Here is a 24932-nt window from a genome sequence, read left to right on the forward strand (position 1 = left end):
CAACTGCCATAATAAAAATACAAATTGTTGTGGAAGACGATGTCTTTAAAAGACATTAAGAGTATTATAAATAGGCATTTAGAATATTATAAGTACTTAAGTACTTATTCGATGGACATTAAATATACTATAAGTAGACATTAAAGATATTAAAAGTAAACATTAAAAATATAATAAGTAGGCTAATAGACTAAGTTTCTTGGTAGGCATTAAAAATATTGTAAATAGGCATTTTAAGTACTTATTCGATGGACATTAAGTATATTGTAAGCAGACATTAAAATAATATAAGTAGACATTAAGGTTTAATGAGCTGAACCTAAAAGACGATCTCAGGGCCGTAAAAAAAAGTGTAGTACTTGTACTCTTCTAGAGTTGTATCAGGCTAATCAATTATTCCAAATTTGATCCAAAAATAAAAATAGAATAAAAATAAAATTATCAATATTTCCAAATTACAGCAGAGGGTAATAAAGAAAGAATTAGAAGCCAACAGTACTTAGCATCTTAGGATATAGCACGGCGAACTTTTACCGAAATGATCCCAAACAAAAACTAAACGTGTTGAAATGAGACGTTTAAGAAATTGTTAATGTGTGAGGTATATACATCAGGAAATGTCCTGTAATGGTCAACATGAGGTGAAGATGTGAAATTAAAGGACCACACACTTCTTCCCTTCACCTTTTGCTGTTCAATAAAAGATTCTATAGACTGGTATGGGATAACCTTATCTGCTGTACTATACAAATAAAGCTGAGGGCAGTTTGGCTGATTATCTGAAAGTTGAGAGATGATCCTTGACAATCTCCTGTTGAAGAAACAAAAGACATAAAAAAATAGCTCATAACAGATAAAATGTATGACCCAACTAAGCTTTCTGGTTTTGTTCGACCCAGAATGCATTTGGGTGCTCAAATGCTTGGCTCAATTTTTACTTGAGCGAATATTCTGATTTAAAAGCTGGCACAGCTGAAATGTTTTCCATGGCTCAGTACACCGTACAGTCCAGTCGATGATTGCCTAACAGAACTAAAATAAACAAGTTGAGCAATGCACAAATGCGGGAATGCTTACTGGTTCACATCAGGCAACTTCAAAAGGAAGGTAAACATTTTCTCTAATACTGCTAGTACTAAAGCCTCCAGTATGTAAGGATCATCCCGAAACTTTGATTTGTTTTTATCAGTACTTGGTTTTATATCCTCAGAAGATGGAGATATTGCAGTATTCCGTTTCTTTAGCAAGGCAGCTGCAAAGCCAGCTGCCCAGACCTAGATGAAATGTGAAAGTAAATGAGCATTTGAAAGCAGCTTCAAGATGAATATATTTGAAAGAACATTATAGCTCAGCAGCTTTTCCTGTTTAGTTATTCCATGATAATCGCGGGAAAAATATTTTCATACCAGATATGCGAGAGACTCAACTCAATACTTACAAGAGGTGAAACAAAAAGAATAAAGAAACATAGTCTTAAGTAGTTTCTGTTTTGAGTAGTTAGTTTTATGTTCTGTTTAGGTGGTTATGTTTGTTATTTTGTTATGCCAACTGTCTCGTAATTAGGAGGGTAAGCAAAGGCTATATATAGGCCAGCTTGTGATCTTTGTAAGAACATCTAAGAGTTGAATAAGAAGGAACAACAAAGGGAGTTAGGAGCAGACTCGAATTGCTCATTTCTGACAGTAGCATTCTGATCGTCTTTAACATCTTGATCTTTCTATTTGCATTCTGATTTTAGTGAGAATCTTGGTCTGAATTTTCAGCCCATAACAAATATTAACATCATAATCTCCTAAGCCCATGTCTCAATTCGAGTTTTCAAAGTTTGATGCTTAATTAAAGATTTTACCAACAGGGGATCACTTTAAAGCCAGACAAACTTGATTCAAGATCAATTTCTCTCATGTTATAAACAATTCGATAAGATAGAGTGACTCAGAACAATTAAAGTGAGAGGTGAACTCCGGCACACTTTCAATATGCCCAACTTCTACTTTACGAGAAAAAAGTCATGCAAAAACCAATTCCTAATAACAGTTGAAAGTTAACAACACAAGTGACATGAGTCATCTCACCTAGGGCTGAATGGTGTCTATGAGAGCTATAGAGCACTCTGAGTTATCAGATCACAAACCCACTACAATATGTACCAATAACATAAGGATTAGCTTGGTCCAATGTGATCTAAGCAGAAGATGCAGCCTCTATAGTTCATATAAAGCACCTAAATTCTGATGCAAATGTGGCATTTGTCTGAAAAGAAGAGCAAATGCAGTCTGTTGGCCACATGAGAACCACTAAATTAACCATAAGCTATCATCTTCACAGTCAAAGCGCTAAAAAATGAGTCTGATGTCACCAAAGTCCCCAATGAAAATGGAAATCATCAACTCTTCACAAAATATCAATCGGTCTTTATGAATTGAAGAGATGGCTCCACATAACTACTCTTAGTCAAATCTCTAAAAGTTTTGGAAAGTTGTATTGAAGTATAAAACACTCTTAACCCTTAGTATGGGCTCACTGTAACGCCTCTGACAAAATATAAAGAGATGACAAGTACTTTTTAACATGTAATCCAGTGATTCAGGGCTTCAAAGTTTAACAGTTGAACCTCAAAACCTGAACATAGCACTATTTAAAAAATTGGATCACATCTAAGATGCTAAAATTACCAGTTGCCACACGCAACACAGAAAGATCAAAACTTGTCATTGTTAAGACAAGAGGAAAAAGATATAAGAGCTACATAAGGATCAAGCAAGCCACCTAAACCTAAAAAATGGTGCAGGTAGATGAGCATCTTGAAGCACAATCAATATATTTTGAAAAGTAACTAAGGGAAAAAAACTCCATACATGAATGTTACAACTCGGAAGCCTTTGTTATAAAGTCCCACCAGGATTAATGCGAGGAAAATATACCATAAAACCTATGTCTATAACTGGAGTTTACAAGTTAAGGAGAAAAATTAAGGAAAGGGGTGAGCTTTCATCTGGCTTATTGTTGATCCTAGTAAAACATTAAACATTTGTGGTATCAGAGTTGAGTCAAAGTTTGCTTTTACATCAATAAAATATTTTCATATCTTTTGTGTTCTTTACGGAGTTTAACTTCTTTGTCAAGTAATCTTGACAGCAGTAGAAAGTGAAACCTTTACTAGGTTCAGCATAGATCTATTGTTCAAGGGAAAATTTATCTCCTAAAAAAGCTATTGAAACTTTCACAGGCTTCATATCTACCTAAGGATCTCACTTTCAAGGGGTTAATAAAAACTGGATAAACTCTGTACAAAAATTAAATGGAATAAAATGATGTGGAACCAACGATGTCAAAGTCACCTGCACACACTTCTTGAGTATGTCCAACTCATTCCTGGAGGAAAAAGTAACGAAAGAGACCCAATTCTTATTAGCAGTTGAGGTTGACTAGTGTTCAGAGTCTAGAGAATTCAAGACTCAAGAGTGAGTAGAAGTTGCATCATGACATGCTAGTAGTTGTTAAAACAATCTTAATACACACACTTACACAAGCGCAATAAAAAAAATTGGCAAAGGTTAAAGGTCAAATATACTAGTCAATCCCGCGTATCAACTAGGTTCATGTGTGATCTACAGCTTATTTGAGTCGATACAAAGCAGCTTTTGATACACAGGTAGTTTACTTTAACAAGACCTAACCATAAACTTGATAGATCATCCTCACACATTCAACACACTATAAAGGATATAATGAAATCCCTGTAAAACTTCCATAAAATTCATCGTTCAGTCGCTCCAACCTAGGACTCCATCTAGGCTAGAGAATTCTCAGTGAAATAATAAAATCATCAATCCTTCTCACATAACAATAGATCTCTATGAATTCAGGAGATGGATCCACATAGTAAACATAGGCTTTGTTATTCCCAACTAATTGGAATATAAACTAATTAGAACATAAGTGAAAAATCGGACTCAAATTATTAAAAACCGATTGTGAAGAGTGAGAGTAATAGAATAGAACTTAGTAGAACTGAACTTAACATAGCTAATCAGAACAAAATTGAACCGAAAATCAGGAGCAGAAAAAAATCACAATCAACAAATACAGCTCCCATTAGGCAGGGTAAGGGAGGCTCCACAAAGTACACTAGGCCAAAGCTCTATAATTCCGAAGAAGTCACATAATAACACAAGTCCTAGTCTTGGTGGAACACCTCAAACAAAATCGGCCAAGACACAAGCAAACGACAAAATCATTGCCAATCCTTCATTAAACTTAAAATGCATTTTGAGTTTCAAAGTTATATGGGTGAACCTCAAAATCTAAATGGTACAAATACCTTTATATTTAATCAGACCTAAGATGCTAAAATTGCCATCTGCAAAAGTACTTGAAGAATAAAACTTTTCTCATTATTATGATGGGGAAAAAAAGAAAAAATAACTACATAAGAAGGTTCAAGACATTTTGCCGAGAAAACTTCTTATAACTTCTCAGAGAAATAACATGGATAGCAAAATGTCAAGTAGATGGCATGAATTATCATGTGAAGGCTTTAGCCAGCCATAAAGGTCAGCCATTTCAACAGCAAACATTTATAAACCATGATTCATGAAGGATGAATAATACCTTAGGGTTCAACTCAGGGTCCCCTCCAGAATCAACAATACATCCTTTAATGCTTTCTATGAGATCTGGTCTGTCCTGCAGATGAGCAAGAACAGCACCATATCTGCAAGTACAATATAACACAATCAGTTCCTCATACACGTGTCCAAATTAACACTCTTACACTTGGGAATTCTTAGAAAAAGGAGAGCTCTTATTGGTTGCCCACCAACATAAAATTCTTAGTTCTCAAATTGTATTTGGATAGTATTTAAGAAGAAAATAGAGGAAAGGTAGGGATAGGAATAAAGAGGGGAGTCCCCTTGTATGTATAGGAAGGAAAAGGGGAGGAAGGAAATAGATGTGTGTTTAATTTCAAAATAATTCCACTGTCGAAAGATTTGGTTTATAAAAAATGTGAAAAAGGTTCTTCCCCTCGATTCCCTTTCCTTCATTTTCCTCCTCTCTTTGGCTATCCAAATGATTACTCCTCCGTTCATTTCTCTATCCTTATTTTCCTTCCATCAACACATAGTGTCTCCTGTCCATGCGAAAAACGATTGATGATCTCAGATCAAAGGATTAAAAAAAAAAATTCTACTTCAATTGTCAAAACAAAATTATTTATCCAATGAGATAACATAATTCACAAATGCACTTGAGGCAAACTAATGCAAACTAAACAAACTCCATCCTACACAATATCATGCTTCTCCCAATCTTGTCTCATAGGAAACTCTCCTGCGACTCAAAAATAATCATCACTTATTATCAAAAAAAAATTAAAAAATAATAATCATCACTTAATTAATACGCGTTATGATTGAATCAATACCATTTAATTTTATTCAACTAGGCTAGATGGTGAGCAACCCATCACAATTAAATCAGACAGATAAAAAAATACCTAAGGTGAATAAGGTGGGAAGAGATGGAATCAACCTACACAAGCCAACCAGTATTGCTGAAAGTGTGAAAGATCAAGCACCGTTTTCTGCCATTCGCATTAGAAAGCCACGAAACAAGTTCATCCGCCAATTCTTTAATCCGATTCTCAACCTTGTTCCCCAAATCAAACCAAAGCACATCTCTCACAGGAACAACAAAAGTGATAGCATCGATTCCTCTGGAAGTGTACATCTCAGCAAACCTCCTCAAATGCTTTGGCATGGCACCTAACCATCCTAAGATAACCGCCGCAACCTCACAATTGCCAGCGATAGGAAACCCTGAGAGTGGAGAAGAGGCTCTATGCCAATTGAAGAGTTGGCCATTGTTAGGATTGGAGCGAAGGTGATTGAGATTGTTGAAGTGATGAGAATCAGAGGATGAAGGTGAGAGAAAGAACCCTAATTGAGAGGAATTGAGGAAAGGAGAGAGAGGGGGGAGGGAAATGGAGTTGTTGAAGGAGGTTGAAGAGAGAGAAAGGGAGGATTTGAGGGTGGGAGAAAGAGAAATGGCGGAAGGAGGAAGAAGAGAAATGGAGATTGGTTTGAGGAATAAAATGGTGGGGAATTGACGAGATAGATTGCGAAGGTTTAGGAATCGGATTCGAGCTTCCATTGATTTTGAGAGTTTTTGGTGAGGAGGAATGGAGGATAAAGATGGAACTGACGAAGCGTACGAGTACGAGTATACATACTCTGTCCGTGAAATTTAATTGAAAATAAAATTGAGTTGTAAAATAAGGCTAAAAAAACAAGCTTTTAACATGCTTATTAGATTGTCACGAGGATTATACTAGAAATTAAGTTGTAACTTGAACGAAATTAGTTGTAGTTTTATATGACCAAATATAGTTGATCCCTATTGGTGTGACAAGCCACAAATTTCATGTAGTTGGTGATGGCTTGATCACTTAAGCAATTGCTCAAGATGTTGTGAGCCTTGATCAATGCAAGAAGGTGCTCCAAAGATGCCTTGATAGGTGCTCGATCAAGGCAAGGGACCAAGGAGAACGTGGCTTGTTCGAGGCAATACGCGAGTAGCAGGCAAAAGGCTCCTGAAGAGCCGCTCGACAAGTCGAGCAAGTGTGGCTCGATCCAGCAGTTTGTCAAGACCTGGACAGAATGTTCGGAGGGTTTGCTCAACATGTCGAGCAACGTGCAACTCCTCATCAGTATGCGTATTCTGTTTTTGTTGCGGAAATGTTTGGGCTTTAAGCCATGTGGTCCTAGGGCTTCTAACATATGCTAGGCTATATAAGAGAGCTTAGAACATCACTAGAAGTAAGGAGAGTGAGGCTACACAACAGAAAAAGCTAGGGTTAGAAACCATAAGAGTTTGCTTCTCCATTGTGTTAGTTTATGGGTGATATTCATTGTTGAATGGAATCATTATCTTGAGAGCTTGTTCTCAAGTGTGTTTGGTTAGTCATTAATGTATTGTTGAATAGATTAATGAAAGTAATCATCTTTTGAGGGGAAGGTATCATTAGATACCTTATAAACACATTGTTGTTGATTGTTTTGTTGTCTCTTGTTTATGCTCTATTTTTTCACTCAACTTCTACATATTAGTTCTATCAATGTTGGGTCTAGCAATTCTCTTTCGCCTATTATAATTCTTAAATTTTCTATTGTATTCTAATATGATATATATTAATTGCTTTTTATTTTATTTATGAGATTAATAAGTTGATTGAGATGAAAAAAAAAAAAATCAAAATGAAAGAACTCATATAGATGACCACTTGAAATATTTGTGTTTCATATAGTTGACCCTTATTTTTTGAAACTAACATTGTATTTGGATAAGAATCTAAAAGGAAAAACAAAGATGAGAGAAATAGGAGGAGAAAGAGAAAGAGGAAAAGAAAGGACGAGAATGATAAAAAATATTCTTTTTCTTTTAATTTTTTTTCCGCTTTTATAGAGATTGTGATCACCAAAATTATAGGAACAAATCCATTTAAATCTTTTCATTCAAAATCTCTCCCATCTAAATTTTTTACCAAACAAAGGAAGTTGTAAACTTTTATCACTTTTCTTTTCAATCCATATAGTATAAGGGTTTGACATTGTTGTTATATCAGATTAATAAGTTAGATCCCTTGTACTAAAAAACAATGACAAAATACAATCTTTTATATACATCCTTATTCCATATGAGTGTCTATACAAGCATGAAAATAAGATGTATAACTTATTAACTCACCCGACTAATAATACAACAAAACTTTTCAGGCAGTTAATCAAATACTACCATCTAAACATGTCTCAACAACAATGCAGATTATTTATTTGGTCACACAAAAATAAGTTAGTTTTGCTATACCCATATAAAAGACGTGCAGGGCAACAGTAATTACAACACAAGAGTTAAGCTGTCATGAGACCATGCACTTGTGATTGCCAATGCTCTTTCACCAGCCGAAGCCTCTCTTCTCTCTGTAATTCACACTGCTTCTCCTAATACTCAGGGCACCTGCAGCTTGTTCATCATGTAAACGTTCATGAGACCATGCACTTTATTTTTTAAATTTCTTCTGTACACCTGCATATGAAGAGTGACACCTAAAAATCCTTCTAAAAAAAATAGGCTTTCTGTTCACACTGATGCAATATTGGGTGGTAAGCCAAAAATCTTAGGACTTTACTCCTTTTACTCCTTTATATCGCGTTTGATTTTGAGTAATACAAAAAAAAGCTTTTCATAAAAAAAGTTAATAATAATAATAATAATAATAATAATAATAATAATAATAATAATTATTATTATTATTATTATTATTATTATTATTTATTATTATTATTATTATATCTTAACTATTATTTCGGTCTCCGTTCTCTACTGTTCTACTCATTTAGAATATTCCATTTTAAAGAGAGATGAGTTTGACTATGGTTTTTGAGAGATATAGAACATACAATATATTCATGTAAAATCTTATTACATTCGTCTTAATATATACTTTATTATCATACATTTTTTATAATTTTTTATAATACGTAATTAAAAATATTGAGGTTTAAATTTTATTTTGAAAATTGTGGTCAAAGTAAACGAGAAGAATAAAAAAGAACGGAGGTAGTATTATTTATCATCATTAACAAAAATATTACAATAAGATTAACTATATGAAACGAAATAAGATCAGATCAGATCAGCCCAAACTAGACTAAATCAGTTCTTAAAGATCCAGATAAGATCAAAAAGATTCAAATCAGATCAAACTAAATCAGATTAGATCAGACCTTAGTAAATTCATGTTGGATCAGACGAAGAGAGCATGCCCTTAAGATGTCATGAGACAATACACTTGTGACTGCCAATGCTCCTTCACCAGCCGAAGCCTTTCTTCTCTCTCTGATGCGTTTTTTCCGACTTATAGACTTTCAGCACAGCTCTAAGGATTCGAAAATAAAATGAACCATGATCAGTTTGGAAATACCTCTTGCTTAGCAGAAAGTTAAGTTTTTCCAAGCGGATAGCATCACCATATACCCTAGACTGAATTAACATGGAAAACAAAAAGATATTAGTGTTCATGGATAAATTATTGGTTTATGATATTCATAAGTATTATATTCATTAGTATTCGTCATTCAAAACCAGTAATCAAACCAGTAATTAAATTGACATCAATTTTGAAGGAATCAAAAAGCCCACAACTCATTGAATGGTTCTTGCTGTTAAACATCAGAGCTAATCCTCCAAAAAGAGTTGCATTTAATTCCATTGGATGCTTTACTTTTCCCCCTCAAATTGATTAGAAAAGACATGAGCTCATAGAACCAAGGAGATTGAAGAATCTCAATGTGCTTAGCCTGGGCTCCTGATTTGAAAGCTTGTCCTTTCGCACATTTATGAACCTTCTCAACAAAAAAATCACTTGTCTTAAAAAAATTTTATGCATGTAACATACTATTACTCCATGATCAAACTATCCAAAGTGATTAATGAGTAAGTACTAATATGAATATACCTTGTCATACTTTTTCTGAATTTTCCTAAAGCCAATTGCATTAACAATTGCATAAATAAATGAGTAGGTCTTCGCTCTCTTTAGTTAAAAAACCATTGTGATTTTTTAACCTATTCCTTAAGCAGCCAAAGTATTTCCAAATGCGCCATGGGTATGAAAATGATGCATCAGGCAACTTTTGAGCCTCTTTACCAAAATTATCAACAACAGCTCATGACATTTCGTCAAGAGGGAAGGGAAGAAAATGTCATCACATAAGAAAATATAAAAGTTAAGATAACCAAAATAAAGATACTTCTTTAAGTTAGTATTCATTATTCAAAACTAAATCATCAATAGAAGCTAGTATACTCCTACATCACTTTTAATTTTTAAACAATTTTTGGCTTAAGAAAAAAAAATTCGAAGTATGAAATTTGCTTTTTTCTTAGAATTAAATGATAAAAGGTAAATTAAGAAATTCTTAGATCCTAATAATACATATGCTTCATGCTTAGTATTTTGTCTTCTATGCATGATAATTATTTTCTCATCAAGTAAAACATAATAACCCGTTCCTTGAGAAGACTGAAGAGCTTGCATAAGGAATCATCTGATACCAAAAAAGATGTAAAAGGACAGTGTTTACTTACATTATGTTTGGATAATAATTTTGGAGAGAAAAGAAAGTAAAGGAATAAGGGAGGGGAGCGGAGGGAAAGGAGTAGATGAGAAATGAAAGGGAAGTAATTTTTGTTTATTTAAGAGGGAAAGGAAGGGAGATTAGAGTTTTCCCTTCAAATTTTCCAACTTTTAAAATATTGATACCTTAACAAAAATCATTTATCTAATCCCTAGCTACAAATCCCTTCCCGCTTGCTTTGTTATCCATTCAAGAGATTCATCATCCCTCCAAATTCTTTCCCTTTTTTTTTCCTCCATTTTCTTCCTTCCAAACATTATGTTAGTGTTACATTATCATTGCAAGGACTATAAGCATTTCAAATGAGCTTAGATGCTCTATTATAAGGACTTTTTTTAACTGATATCAAATGATTCACTCATCATCTCACGAATCATAAATTGAGAAAGGCGTATTATGATCAGTTTTGTTCAATTTTAAGTCATTTTGAAGAAATTGCAAATTCAAAAATCAAATTAGCTAGGTAATTATGCTATATTGATTTTACTTCATCTACCAGATGATTTCTAACATGGGTGTGATACTCTGATACTTCATTTTTGACTATAAATATGAATTTTTCATAATATTGACGAATCCGTACCCATGGCCTAGTAACAACTTTAGATCACATTATTTACATTGGGTATGTATGGTTTCGACTACTTTAAAAATTTGCAATTCTTGAACCACTGAAAATACTTCAGTTTATGGCAGTATAATGGATATACCAAGCTTTTGTTGCAAACCATATGAGACAACTTATAAGTATATAGGAAAGTATAGGATGTTATAACATATATTTTCTATTTTTGTTACTGCTCTTCCTAATATTATGTTCTCTATTTTTGTATCTTAGGCATCTGTGCATTCAAGGCCTTTAGGGTTCTATTTAGAATTGTATATATCTCTTGTACATTGTTCTTTACAAAGTAGCATAAAATCATTCTTCCCAAGCTTTCTATATATATGGTATTAGAGCCATAATATATTTTTCAAAAAGGTTTTTTGACCTCCATTTTTGTTCCCCATCTCGTTTTTTTCAATATGACTGGGGGAAGCAATAACATTAAGCCATCAATGCTTATTCACGATCCGTCTTCCTTATATTACCTTTATCCATCCTAAGGTTCCAGTATGTCCATCACCAAGTACACACTTACGAGAGAAAATTACGATGTTTGGTCCAAGGCAGTAATGAATGGTTTGAAAGGGAAATAAAGAAATTTTTGTTACTGAAGATGTTAAATAACCAAATGAAAATGTTTTAATTAGAATTTTCAGCTTGAAAATCTAATAACTCAACAATTTGCTCTTAGTTTTTCATACAACCAGTCTTGTAGGACACAAACTTGCTTTTGAGATGTGGAATGACTTGAAAGAATGCTATGTTGTTATGAATGCGCGAAACTCAACACTCTCAAGAGATAATTAAATGGAAATCCTAATTTTAAATACTCTCTATAATTCAGAGTTAATGTCTTATTTGCTTTTTACACGTTTATCAATACATCAATTCAATCCATGATATCTCTAATTATGTATAACTGAAAACTATAAAAAAAATTGATATTTATAACCTTCACATTGAGACGAATCAAACAAGATCCAATCAGGACAGACGCAAGGACAAGCTGGGTCTATGCCCAGGGCCCAACAAAAACTACGCAAAAGTTATCTTTAGGAAGAATTGAACTTAAGACCTTATGTAATTAAGCTATGTAGTTAACCATTAGACTAAAATGATGCTTTCAATGATAATTATTACTTTATTTAGTAATTATAGAATTATAAATGCATGGTTATCAAACAAAAAGTGAATAACTTAGAGATTGAACTTGAATTAGTATTAACACTTCTTTTTTTTGTGCCTTTTACTTTTTCTATGGCTAATCCTCTAAATTTATTTATTTTTTATTTTTCAACATATTATTTTTTTTTTGTAATGTACGTAGTACCTTTGTTTTTATTTGGTTGATTTTATGTTTGTTGGTTTTGAGCAAATTAAATTTGTAGGTGTTAAATATTTTTTTCATTTTGTATGATATATAGAGTTCTTTGAATTTTATTGATTATTATGTGATTCTTTTGGAGTTGTAATAGCTCAATAAACATATTTGATATAACTAGTGAATTCTTAGAAGATCATACTTATGATATTCAATATTATTCATTCCTTATTGATTGTCTATGTTTGAATCTTTTTTTGAGATTTTTGGTCAAAAGTGGACAATAAAAAGGAAACAAGGAAGTATATAAATGTATAATTTTCCTCCGCATAAGATTAAGGAGGATTTAAAGTCGTACATCCACAATTTTCAAATTCTAGGTCTACTTTTGATGTTGCAAATATCAGACGTGATAAAATTTTAGGATAATTATCTTGTCCTTGTTAATATAATGTAGTTCTTTTATTAAATTCACTTTCACTTTTCAATAATTAGTGATGGTTATTATTTTATTAATTCAGGCACTACTCTTGGTGATTTTGTATAAATCTTATTTGAATTTGTATATATTGGCGTGTAAAATTTTTTCCAACATTAATAAACTTTCTTTTTATTAATCTATATTTTGTATAAATCATATATTGGTGTGTAAAATTTTTTTTCAAAATATTATATTTTATTTTCGCCCCCAATCCCTAAAATATCACTGTCGGCCTTAGATTTAACTTAAATTAAGAGTAAAATGTGAATAGTGTTCAAAAAATAAATGAAACATTAACTCTGAATACGACTTCACAAGCTATATAGTTATAGTAAACACTATGCCTCTTAATTATCTCAGTCAGTCTCCTAAGAAATTGCCTCTCTAAGAGACGTCTCTCAAACCCATTCTGATCCATTAAAGCTTATTGCCTACTCTTACTCTACATTATTCTTTATAGGTCGACCCAATCAGAGCTCGCAAGAATTTGTGCACTTATCTAGGGTATTGCCTAAAATCTAGAACTCATTTGTCCCCTTTCACTAACCTGCACAATCAACAGGGAAAACAGCATCATTTTTGGACTGAATACGACTCATGCATTGATTGATGTGTTGCTTTAGCCTTCTATATCCAATCACTGGAAGTGTCTTCCCCAGTTGCTTCATGTAATTTTCATAGATCTTGCAGAATTTCATGTTTCCTAGTAAACAGTAAACAAAGCAAACAATTTGTCTAGAGGAAATAGGTGCAAATTAATCGATACATTGATTATTGAGGTTTATAGGGAGCCCCTAACATTAAAGCTACACTCAACACCCTCAACACATTTTAGCGGGGCAGACCAAAAATGTTGGAAACTCTATTTAATTTTGCAATATCTTTGAAAATAAGGCCTTTTATTATATCAAATTAAAAGATAAAAAAATTTTCATTTCAAGAAAAATAATTAAAAATAAAATGTATTGTAACGTCATATTCAAAAATTATTTCAATATAATATACAAAAGAATTACTTAAAAAGTGTTGCTCGAAACCAAGTCTGGATAACACCTTTTAATATTTGAGACTTTTTATTTCTGAAGGCTTTAGGTGATTGACTATCCTAAATGACCTTAGAAGCATTTACAAAGTATCTCCTCTAAGACTTGAAAGTAACAAAGCTGAATATTTCAACAAAAAAAGTACCCGCATTTACAAATCTACTTCAAAGTTATTGAAACAGAGATTATTCTCTATTGCAATTTCTCCAACTAATTTGTTACTTCAAATTACATTATCAAATCAGGCAATTTATCTAGGATCGGAAAGAAACTAAATTTATTAACATATTCAATATTTTGAAACGTTTAAGAAACGTGTGAAGAAACTTTCTAAACGTTTCGCCACAACAAAGGAACTAGGTAATATATATTCAAGTTGGAGGCCAAGTATGTAATAAAAAGTGAACTCTGAATTTTTGCCTCCCTTCTGTTTTGATTCAAGAATTCGGTGTTTTTTGCTACCTTGAACGATTTTAATTTGAGTAAAATTTTATAATATAAAAAGAAAATAGTCGATATATAATTCCTCCATCGTTATATTAGACATAATAAAATTGTATATTTATAAAACTTATATTATTTACTGTGGCTAATACATAAGAACAAATATAATCAAGTGAAATCTTGCTTGAATCGTCTAATCGCATATTTTCATACAGTGACGAAGCCAAGATTGTTGATTTAAGGGGATTAAATTATCGATATACTAGTAAATTATTTACTATATAAAAACTAGTTAAACTATGAAAATTTTAAATCATATAGACTGAAATAAACTTGAATCGTAGCAAAAATATTTGACAAATGAAGTTGAAACTTCTCTTTTGAAAAAAAAAAAACTAACTATTTTGGACTTCATATTTTTGACTAGTAAGTCTCCAAAAAAAACATTATTAAAATTAAGATAGAAAAATGCAAACATTAAACATACACTAAAAAGGATAAATGTGAAATTAAGAATGATTAAGAGTAATGACGGCATTATAATATTAATTTATTAGTATATAAAAAAAATAATAGTTAAAAATTAGGGTTTGATTACAAATGTGTTACTCCAACTATTGAGCTATATTAATTTTAGTAATATTTTTGCACTCTTTAAACTATATGTCATATTAGTAAGGGGGCCAAAACCAAAAATACAAAGGATCGCATTTTCGGTAAAGGGGTCGGGCCTCCCTGGCCCCCATGTAGCTTTGCCCATGCTTTCATAATATCAAAATTTTGTAATTTTTAGTTAATTATAATTTAAGATATAAATAATTAAAATTGCGCATTAAATTGCGTAAAAATCAAAATGTAACAAGTATAATAGAACAGTTAAAGGAATTAACCGAAAGAAAAACTTACAGATTTTGTATAAAGAAAAAGAGAGGACGGTCAAGGAGGTTTCATTTTATTATAGTAGTATTATTCGATAAATTAGTTAGTTTAAACAGTTTATTATTATCAATAAGTTAATTTTGATTAAGTTGCTCTTAGTATCGTGTTTAAAATCAGCTGCTCAAATTAATAGTTGGTTAAATCACTTACTCTAATTAACTACTAGTCATCAGTTATCAATAATTTGTCAAACACTCTAAAAGTTATTTTCTTTAGCTTTAATTAAAAAATTCATCAAATCTAGATATACAGAATGGTACTATATCCTTCAATTTAAGGGTAATCATAAATATATATTTTATGAAAATCATGCTATACATTTCCTATGTCGAATAAAATTGGAATTTTTGGAAAAGTAAAGGGTTTAGAAGCTTATAATCATCACCCAACTCCCAAGAGGCCAAGACCATCAACTATAAATCACTCAAGCTCAGAAGCGCAAGTTGAATGTTGATGCCTTAGATAGACTTTTTACTATCGACCTAGCCAGGTTCATGTTCGCTGCCTTTGCCTTTTCCCTCTTCATGCAAGTTTGTTCACCTATTTCCTATCCCCACTCCCCAGACATAGTCATTATTAGGTCCACCTAACTCGAAATAACTGAATTATGATTAGTTAGGGTGATAATTTCAAACTTGAAATACATTTGTATAACCCATTAAATTTAACTAGGTTAATTCTGAATTAAGTTAATAAGTACAACCTAAACTTAATTCATTTAATATTTGTTTCATAGTAAATACAAAATAAACAAACCATAAACAAAAAGTTTAAAATTATGGCCTAAAAAATAAGATGTAGTCAATGTTAAAAATCCTTAAATGAAAACAATAATTTAGGGGTGTCAAACAGATCTGGTTGGGTTAGCTTTAGGTTTAGTCATATGTAAATAGGTCAATAAACCCTTGACAACCTAACCGTTTAATTAAATGGGTCAAAAATTGAAACTCTAACCTAATCTGTAATAGGTCGATCCACCTACTAAAAACCTAATTAATCGATTTTTTTTTTGTTTGATTTTACTCGATTTTTTCAAGTCATTAGACTCATATATTTTAAATCATTTGACTCACTTTTCCATTTCATTAGAATCTTTATAATTCAAAATTTAAAAGCTAAATACATAAACTGATACATTGCGATTCACATTTCACAGTAAATATGCTTTAAAACTCAACTAGCATAATAAGATAATACTAACATACTAACATCATTGTATACGGATAGTTAGAGTCTAATTCAAAATTCAAAAGTAAACCAATCAAAGAAAAAAAAAATAATTGTTAAGTAACAACCAACATCCAAAATTATATCTTTAGTTTTTTCAAATCATAATCTAAAATATGGTGGTTGAGGAGGAGTTTAAGAGCTAAATTAATTTGGATGGAAAGTACTTGAGCTTAGACTTAAACTTTTACTCGGGCAAGACATGTCTTCATGAAGTTGTCTAGATGTTACGGTCATATATATATATATATATATATATATATATATATATAAAAAAGAAGGATTTTAAAATAAGAAAAATGAGAAGTATTTTTGTTTAGTTACTATATATATAAAAAAGGATATTATATTATAAATTAAGAATATTCTTCAAGTTTATGTCATAGTATCTTTTCTGTGTAACATAGTGACTTTTACATTTATATGTTTTTATCTAAAAGAAATCAAGGGTGTAGAGTACTTCTTACGCTTCTCATTTTCAACACCCTTCTCATTGGATGCCTCACACGTGCGACCAAAAAAAATTACACTTGCCGAATTCAAGCCTTTAAAAATCAATTTCAAGACTTAAAAAGCCAAATCTAATACTTAAAACCCCTACTCTAAGCCTCAATCTTGCTTCTCTAGAGGCTTAATTTAATTTTTCAGTTATTGACTTCAACCTTTAAAACACTCATTTCACCACTTAAAATGTCAATTCTAACTCTTAAAAACCCTTTTCTAGCCCTTAATTTTATATTTTACTTACCTACCTGAATAGTAAAATATTCACTTCAAGACTTAGAATGTCGTTTTGAATTTGTCAAATCAAAGACTTAAAATGCCTATTATAAGTTTCAAAATGTCCAATTTGAGTTTTAAAATGACAGAGTGGTCGCACATATGTGGCTGTCTCAAAAAAAATTTGTTGTATATTCATGAAGTTGTCTAGGGTTTTTTTAATGGGTCTAGAGTTTTCGGTGATGGGCCTTTATTTGTTGGGCTCTATATTTTTTCCCTGTTAAAGTTATATAAAGTTTTAGGTCAAATATTAAAGGAAAAATTATTTGGAATAATTCAATAAAGTTTTATTTGTTGGGCCTTTATAATTTTCTTACAATAATCCCACTTATTGATTAACCATGAATAATCCCATCTTTATGAGGTATTTTCCTAGAGTATACTTGGATAACCCAATGATTTGCTATAGTAGATAATTTACCTTAATAGTAAACTGAAAATTATTTTAAAACTAGAGAAAAATTTTGAAACTTTACATAAAAATTTCTGAATAATAAAAAAAAATCATTAAACTTTTTCAAACATTTTTTTAACATTTTATCGACATTTTATTTTAATTTATATTTTTAAAAAAAAAATAAAACTTGCTATAGCAAGTCATCAGGTTACCGAGTTTACTCTAGGAAAATACCCCTGAAACTTGGGATTATTCATGGTTAATCAATAGGTGGGAATATTGTAGGAAAATCATAAATAGATTGTATTATTTTAGGTAATTTTTCCAATATTAATTGGGTTAATATGAGGTAATATGGGTTTACTTGACCTGAATTAACCCATATAATAAATGGGTTACACATGTTTTATTGAGTTTAAAATTTCAACCTGAACCTAACGCATTTAATAAACAGATGAAATTAAGTTGACCCATTTAATTGATCGGGTTACATATCTAAACCCAAACCTGCTAATTTTGGGTGGGTTTCAAATCAGGTTAGCAAGTCGATCAGCTTTTGTCAAGCTTACTAAATACTCTAAACAGGTTAAGTGGGTCAAAATCAGGATGACCAGATCTGTTGCAAATCAATTCAGGATTGTTATTGTCAACCCAATTAACTAAACGGATTAGGCTTTAGTCACAAGGTTTCTTACCTGTTATATATGACTCCAAACCAACACAATCTGATCTATTTGACAAACTTAATCATTATTATATAATCTAGTTGTAGTTTATGCTATCCTTTTGACCTAAAACACCTTCTCCATTGACTATTCCAAACAACACAATCTACTATGTGGATTCAATCTCGCACTTTTGCTATACTAATCTGTATTATTCATGGTAGCAGTGGTGAAGATTGACTCCGCCTCCAAGAGGCGACGACGCTTGGGGTGTGATCATAAAGGCCGTAGAATGAATGACTTCACAAACAAATATAATTCTTTTTATGTATGTTTGTCCTTAATCATAATTCATAAATAATCTAACAACTTTCTAGAGTTCACTAACCTAAGGCTAATCAACACTAGTCATACTTAATTATGGAGTTTTATTAAAATGGATTTCCTTAAATAAATACACCCTATTAATTAATAATATTACTATCAATCTTTTTAAACCCTTTCCTTTTAAATCTTAATTCTAGGTGTTATGGTTGGATTGAAACGCAAGGTAGTTGGGTCATGAGGAAACATCAAGTCAAGTTTGAGTTGATTACAAATTACAACACCTTGTTCTAACTTTTCAACCTAGGTATGGGTTAATAATATGTAGTTTTTGTAGGTCTAAGGTCTAAGCAATTTGTTATAGCTATATTAGGACATTTAACTTTGCTATTCGGTCACATTTTTATTTGGACTTTTTTAACATTGGTAACGTCTTGGCAATCTCAAGTTCCAATTTACATTAAGTTTATACCAACTTGGTTTAGGTTTGTGTTCATGTTGTGCGAAATTTAAGTTTGGTCAATTTATTTTCTGCCAATTTGAGATCTGATCAATTAGGCGTGAGGTTTATATTAGGTCTCATTTGTAAAATGTTAATTAAGTTGATATCATGTGGATCGTGTCTAGGGATAGATTCTGATCAAATCTAGACCAAATCCGCTTGAACCCAAATTTGATTTGTTAGCTGAGAATGGATCCAAATTCTACCAAAACTTGCAAATCTACAAAATCTAGGATTCAAATCTAGATGCATGTATGGATCTCACAATAAAACGAGTTTGTAATAACCACTTAAACATGTCTATATGAACATTTTTATGCATGCATGTACTTTGTGTGATTTGATTTATGTCATAATTTCCGAAACAACTCTAAAAATATCATATTGTAATAGATTAATATCTATATTGCTACTTATGAAAATAATAGGGTTCTTACACTATTTATTTTTTATGTATTTCTTAATATTTTTTCATTACGAGATAAAACTGAAATTCCCTACATGCTATATGCAAGAGAGAATGGAATCAAATCACGAAGTCTAGAAAATTAAACTGCAAATCAAAATTTGAAAATCTACAAATTTTACCTAGAGAAAAATTAAACTTTGTACCAACTTTATATATAGTGTATTTTTTTAAAATAAATGGGCTGATAAGTTTGCTTCATAAACATTAATGCAGATAGCCATACATATTTGGTTATCTCAAGGGTCTTTAAATCTTTTCCTTCTTTTTGGTATGCTTAGTTTGTTTTGCCAGTTGTATAGGCTGTATGCTTTGTCCCTTGTATATATAACCCTTGAGGGCTCTCTGAAATGACAAGCACAAAATTAGAGGCATGTACCTCTTTTTGATTCACATACCTGTGCAAATAATAGAAGAATATTTTGTCATCATAATATTAGAGCAGGAGCTCAACCAACCCATGAAATTCTGCTAAATCAGTACCTTTGCACTGCTGCAAGTTCGTTGCTCACATTCCTCCTTTCATTCTTCCTGTCTATTCTAAACCTTTCATTTTCATCTCTTTCTCTTCTTTCTATTTCTTTTTTGTATAACAATGGCAGAAATAAAAAATCAAAACTAAAACAAAAAGAACCCAAATCAATACAGCCCATTATACCTTCATCCTTCTAATGGATCAACCATTGTGAGTGTGGAGAAGCTGCAAGGTGTGACTGATTATAGAGGATGGAGAAGGTGCATGGAAATAGCCCTATCTGTAAAAAGGAAGCCGATACTGGAGCAGTAAAGAAGGAAGAAAATGATGAAGCAAGGGCAGAAATGTGGAACACCTGCAATGACATGGTGATAGCATGGATATTGGGATCAGTAAGTGAAAGCATTAAAAAAGTCTATTATGTATTTTACTGTTGCTTCTGATATATGGAAACACCATGAAAGAAGATATTTGATAACTAATGGAGCAAGAAAATATCAGTTGAATAAAAATGTTTATGATGCAAAACAAAATAGCATGAATGTGAATGAATATTATACCTATATGCAAGGGATATGGGAAGAACTGGACTCATTAAATGTTTGGCCAGTTCTATCCATTGTGTCTGAAGAAATGAAAATTTTCTTAGATGTGTTGAATAAACAAAGGGATGAGCAAAAATTGTTTCAGTTTCTCACCGGTTTGAATTAAACCTATAACACAAAAAGGAGCCACATACTGATGATGACTCCTCTCCCTAGAGTAGAATTGGTGTGTTCTATGATATAGCAAGAAGAGAGTCAAAGGGAAGTGTGCATGAGTGAAAAAAATGAACCTGAGATTTCTGTCGTGTACAGTAGAGATCTAGATATGTGCAAAACATGTGGAATGAAAGGACATGCTAGTGATCTTTGTTTGACAGTTGTGGGGTATCCTAAATAGCATCCAAAACACAAAAATTATGGTGGAAACTTGAATGATAACAGAAGTAGAGAACAAGGGGGGAGATACAATAATAGGAGTGCTAGAGTGCACTATAATAGAGGGGGCAAAGCTCAGCAGTATGGAGTAGGCAGTATGACAGCTGCTAATGCATAAGGGGACTTTGATGCTCAGTCCTTGAGTAGCACTGGGACCAGCATCAGTGCACAACAACTGGAGCAGTTGTTGAAACTTCTGCCTGGAGTAAGCAAAAACTTGGGGATGCCTTCTGAGACAGAAGATGATTTTGAAAATGGATTTGCAAATATGGTAACATGTTGTCATGCCACAAGCATTAAAAATGAATGGATTATAGACTCAGGTGCTTCTGATCATATAACAGGAGACCTGAGTGTACTTGAGCATCCAAAGAAGATCAAATGTGGGAATAAGATCAATCTTCCAAATGGATTGACCTTTGAAATTTCTCACTATGGTGATGTCACATTGAAAAATAGTCTAAAACTGAAAAATATGTTACATGTTGGTGATTTTAATTTTTAAGCATAACCAGCTTTCTGTCACCAAGCTTGTGGAAGATAATACGTGCAAGGTGAGTTTCTTTAATGGGTTTTGCATCATCACTAGCACTGTGAATGATGAAGTAAAGGGAGTTGGGAAGAGCAAAATTGGTCTGTACTATCTCCAAAATGAGCTCATGGAAGAAACACTGAGTGAACTGAAGAGGATGTTGTGTGTAGTAAAACAAACACATCAAAGAAAAATGGTGATGAATGTACTTTTGAATCCCTGTAGCATTACTAATATACATCAGCTTGGGAAGGCTGAATTGTGGCACTACAGGCTGGGACATGCTCCAACACATACTCTGATAAACAGTAGTGCATCTCAAAGAATGACACGAAAGAAAGTAGAGTGTGTGTTGTGTGTCCAATGGCCAAATTTACAAAACTCCCTTATCACCTGAGTACCTCTCATGCTACTGAAAGTTTTCCACTTGATACATGTGGATATCTGGGGACCATATAGAGTTGAAACAAGAGGAAAGCACAGGTACTTTCTAACTATTGTAGATGACTGCTCTAGAAATAATTGGGTTCACCTGCTCAAAGAAAAGTCATATGCATTCAAGGCCATTGAGGAATTTGTTTTAATGGTCAAAAACCAATTTAACAACAGTGAAAATTGTCAGGTCAGACAATGGGACGGAATTTAAGGACCAACGGTGTAAAGCACTTTTTTGGTACACTTGGAATCATACATCAAACAAGCTATGTGGGGAGACCACAGCAGAATGGAAGAGTGGAAAGGAAGCACCATAATATTTTGGAGATGGGAAGAGCATTGAGGTTTCAGGCTGGTCTTCCTTTACATATTTGGGGAGATTGTATACTTACTGCTGCTTATATCACAAACAGACTACCCACTCTAATCCTGCACAACAAAACCTCTTATGAAATACTGCACAAAACCAAACCTGATTATTCATTAATGAAAGTATTTGGGTGTCTTGCATTTGCGTACAATCCATCTCTCACAAAAAAAAAATTTCAAGCCAGGGGAGTGCCATGTGTTATGATGGGATATGCTGCAAATAAAAAGGGCTATAAGCATCTTAATCTTAAGGCAAAAGCAATGTTTGTGTCTAGAGATGATGTCAAATTCCAAGAATCCATTTATCTTTATCACCTAAAATCCTCCTCCATTCCTAGTACCTTCCTATCTCTTCACAAAATACTACAAACACATTCATTCAATCTCATCAACCTGATGATTCTTATATTTTTGACACACATAATCGAGAGCCTACACCTATCCAACATGTGCCTTCCCCACCTCAATCTCCCTTACCAGCTGCTCCACCAATTCTTCCTCACTCTCTTTGCCGGTCATCAAGGACCCATCAACCTCCTGTTTAGATGAGTGATTACCACACTTCACCTCATCATGTGGCCAATATTATCTCTCACACCTATCACTCACCAACACTCCTACTTTCTCACTTACTTAACTCATCAACCTGAACCTGTGCATTTCAAACAAGCCATACAATAGCCAAATTGGATCAAGGCCATAAATGAGGAACTAGCAGTCTTAGAACTCAATAACAGATGGGAATTGTCTACTCTTCCTGATGGTAAAAAAAACCCATAGCATGCAAATGGATCTACAAAACGAAATACAAGGCTAATGGTAGCAAGGAAAGAGATAAAGTTAGACTTGTTGTATTGGGTAATAAACAATAGTATGGGATTGATTATGCTGAGACATTTGCACCTGTAGCCAAACTAACTACAGTGAGGTCTCTCCTTGCTATTGTTGCTCTGGAAGGATGGCATGCATATCAAATGGACGTTAAGAATGCGTTCTTGCATGGTGATCTCAATGAGACTGTCTATATGAAGCCTCCACCAGGATATCTTGGTCCTAACACTCCCCTTACTGTGAATCAAGGGGAGTTTGCTTCTTTCCATCATACATCTCCACATATGGTATGTAAACTCAACAAAACCTTGTACGGTCTTAAACAAGCCCCTCGCCAATGGTTCACTAAACTAAGCTCTTCTCTAAAAGCTCAGGGTTCTAATCAGTCTAAGATTGATTACTCTTTGTTCACAAAGCAAGCTGGCCAAAGTTTCATTGTTGCTTTGGTCTATGTTGATGACCTAATTCTTGTTGGTAATAATATCAATTTGATACAAGACACAAAGCATGGTTGTCTAGCTTATTCCACATGAAAGACCTGGGATCTCTTTTCTATTTCTTAGGCATTGAGGTTGAAAGCTCTTCTCAAGGTCTCTTTTTGTCTCAAAAGAAATTTGTTACTGATCTTTTAAAATAGTTCCACATGACCAGATGTAAACCCTTGAGTCTTCCCATGGCATCCCATCTCAAACTCACCTCCACAACTAGTGATCCCTTGCCTCATTCTAAAATATTTCAAAGATTGGTTGGCAAATTAATATGCCTCACCATCACTAAACCAATTACCTCATACACCATTTGTACTCTCAGCCAATTCATGAATCAACCTACTACATCCCATCTCCAAGCAGCTTTTCGTGTGCTCAAATACCTTTCCTAGTGCCCTGGTTAAGGCATACTCCTTGCTACAAAGTCTACTGCTCACCTCACTGTATACTGTGACAGTGACTGGACTGGTTGTCCATCCACACGACGCCCCACCAATGGTTTTTGCATCCTTCTTGGTGACTCTCCCATATCATGGAAGTCTAAACTCCAATTGGTGGTAGCTCGATCCTCAACTGAAGCGGAATATAGAGCCATGGCTCTCACAGCATGTGAAGTCCTTTGGGTTACTCAACTACTCAAGGAATTGGGGCTTAAAAATCTACCTTCCACTGCTCTAAATGTGACAATCATGCAGCTCTGTCCATCGCAGCCAACCTTGTCCTTTATGAGAGAACAAAACACATTGAAGTGGACTGCCACTTCATCAGAGAAAGGTTGCGTCAAGTGGCATCACTCCTTCACAAATATCCTCCTCCAGCCAACTTGCAGATGTCTTCACTAAGGTTCTTCCTATTAATCAGTAGGCTCTTTTGTTGTCCAAGATGGGAGTTCGCAGTGAAGCTCCTCTCTCATCTTGAGGGGGAGTAATGTAGATAGCAATACATATTTTGTAATCTCAAGGGTCTTTTAAGTTTTTTCCTTCTTTTTGGTATGCTTAGTTTGTTTTGCCAACTGTATAGGTTGTATGCTTTATCCCTTGTATATATAAGCCTTGAGGGCTCTCTGAAATGATAAGCACAAAATTAGAGGTATGTTCTTTTTTCTGATCCACGCACCTGTGCAAATAACAGAAGAATATTTTGTCATCAAACATCAATTAGGTCCCCTAACCTATTTTTTGTACTGGATCTGGATTCATCCATTGTTTTTCGTAGTCATGTGACTCATGTCATTAACTGAAATCAAATAGATCCCAAATTAGTGGGGATTTAACGAGATAGATTGCGAAGGTTAACGAATCGCATTAGAGCTTCCATAGATTTTGAGTGTTTTTGGTGAGGAGAATAAACAAAAGTAACTGATGAAGCGTATGAGCACGAGTATTCGATCAAATGGAGTCAGATTCGGTCATATTCGATTTGGT

The 24932-nt window shown here is 33.1% G+C and overlaps 1 protein-coding gene and 1 pseudogene across 1 annotated transcript; both read right to left on the reverse strand.

The window, feature by feature from the left end:
* Nucleotides 1–416: 416 nt before the first annotated feature.
* On the reverse strand, nt 417–6797 carry LOC130807902 (uncharacterized). Its single transcript, XM_057673295.1, has 4 exons — nt 5540–6797; nt 4615–4717; nt 1078–1274; nt 417–811 (listed from the first exon to the last, which is right to left on the reverse strand). Exons 1-4 carry the CDS (start codon nt 6154–6156, stop codon nt 556–558), a joined length of 1173 nt encoding a protein of 390 aa, XP_057529278.1. The 5' UTR covers nt 6157–6797; the 3' UTR covers nt 417–555.
* Nucleotides 6798–7913: 1116 nt separating this feature from the next.
* Nucleotides 7914–13309, reverse strand: LOC130808474 (probable E3 ubiquitin-protein ligase BAH1-like 1; annotated as a pseudogene).
* Between the last annotated feature and the right edge of the window lie 11623 nt (nt 13310–24932).

Source organism: Amaranthus tricolor, chromosome 3 (genome assembly GCF_026212465.1).
Source record: "Amaranthus tricolor cultivar Red isolate AtriRed21 chromosome 3, ASM2621246v1, whole genome shotgun sequence".
Lineage (NCBI taxonomy): Eukaryota > Viridiplantae > Streptophyta > Magnoliopsida > Caryophyllales > Amaranthaceae > Amaranthus > Amaranthus tricolor.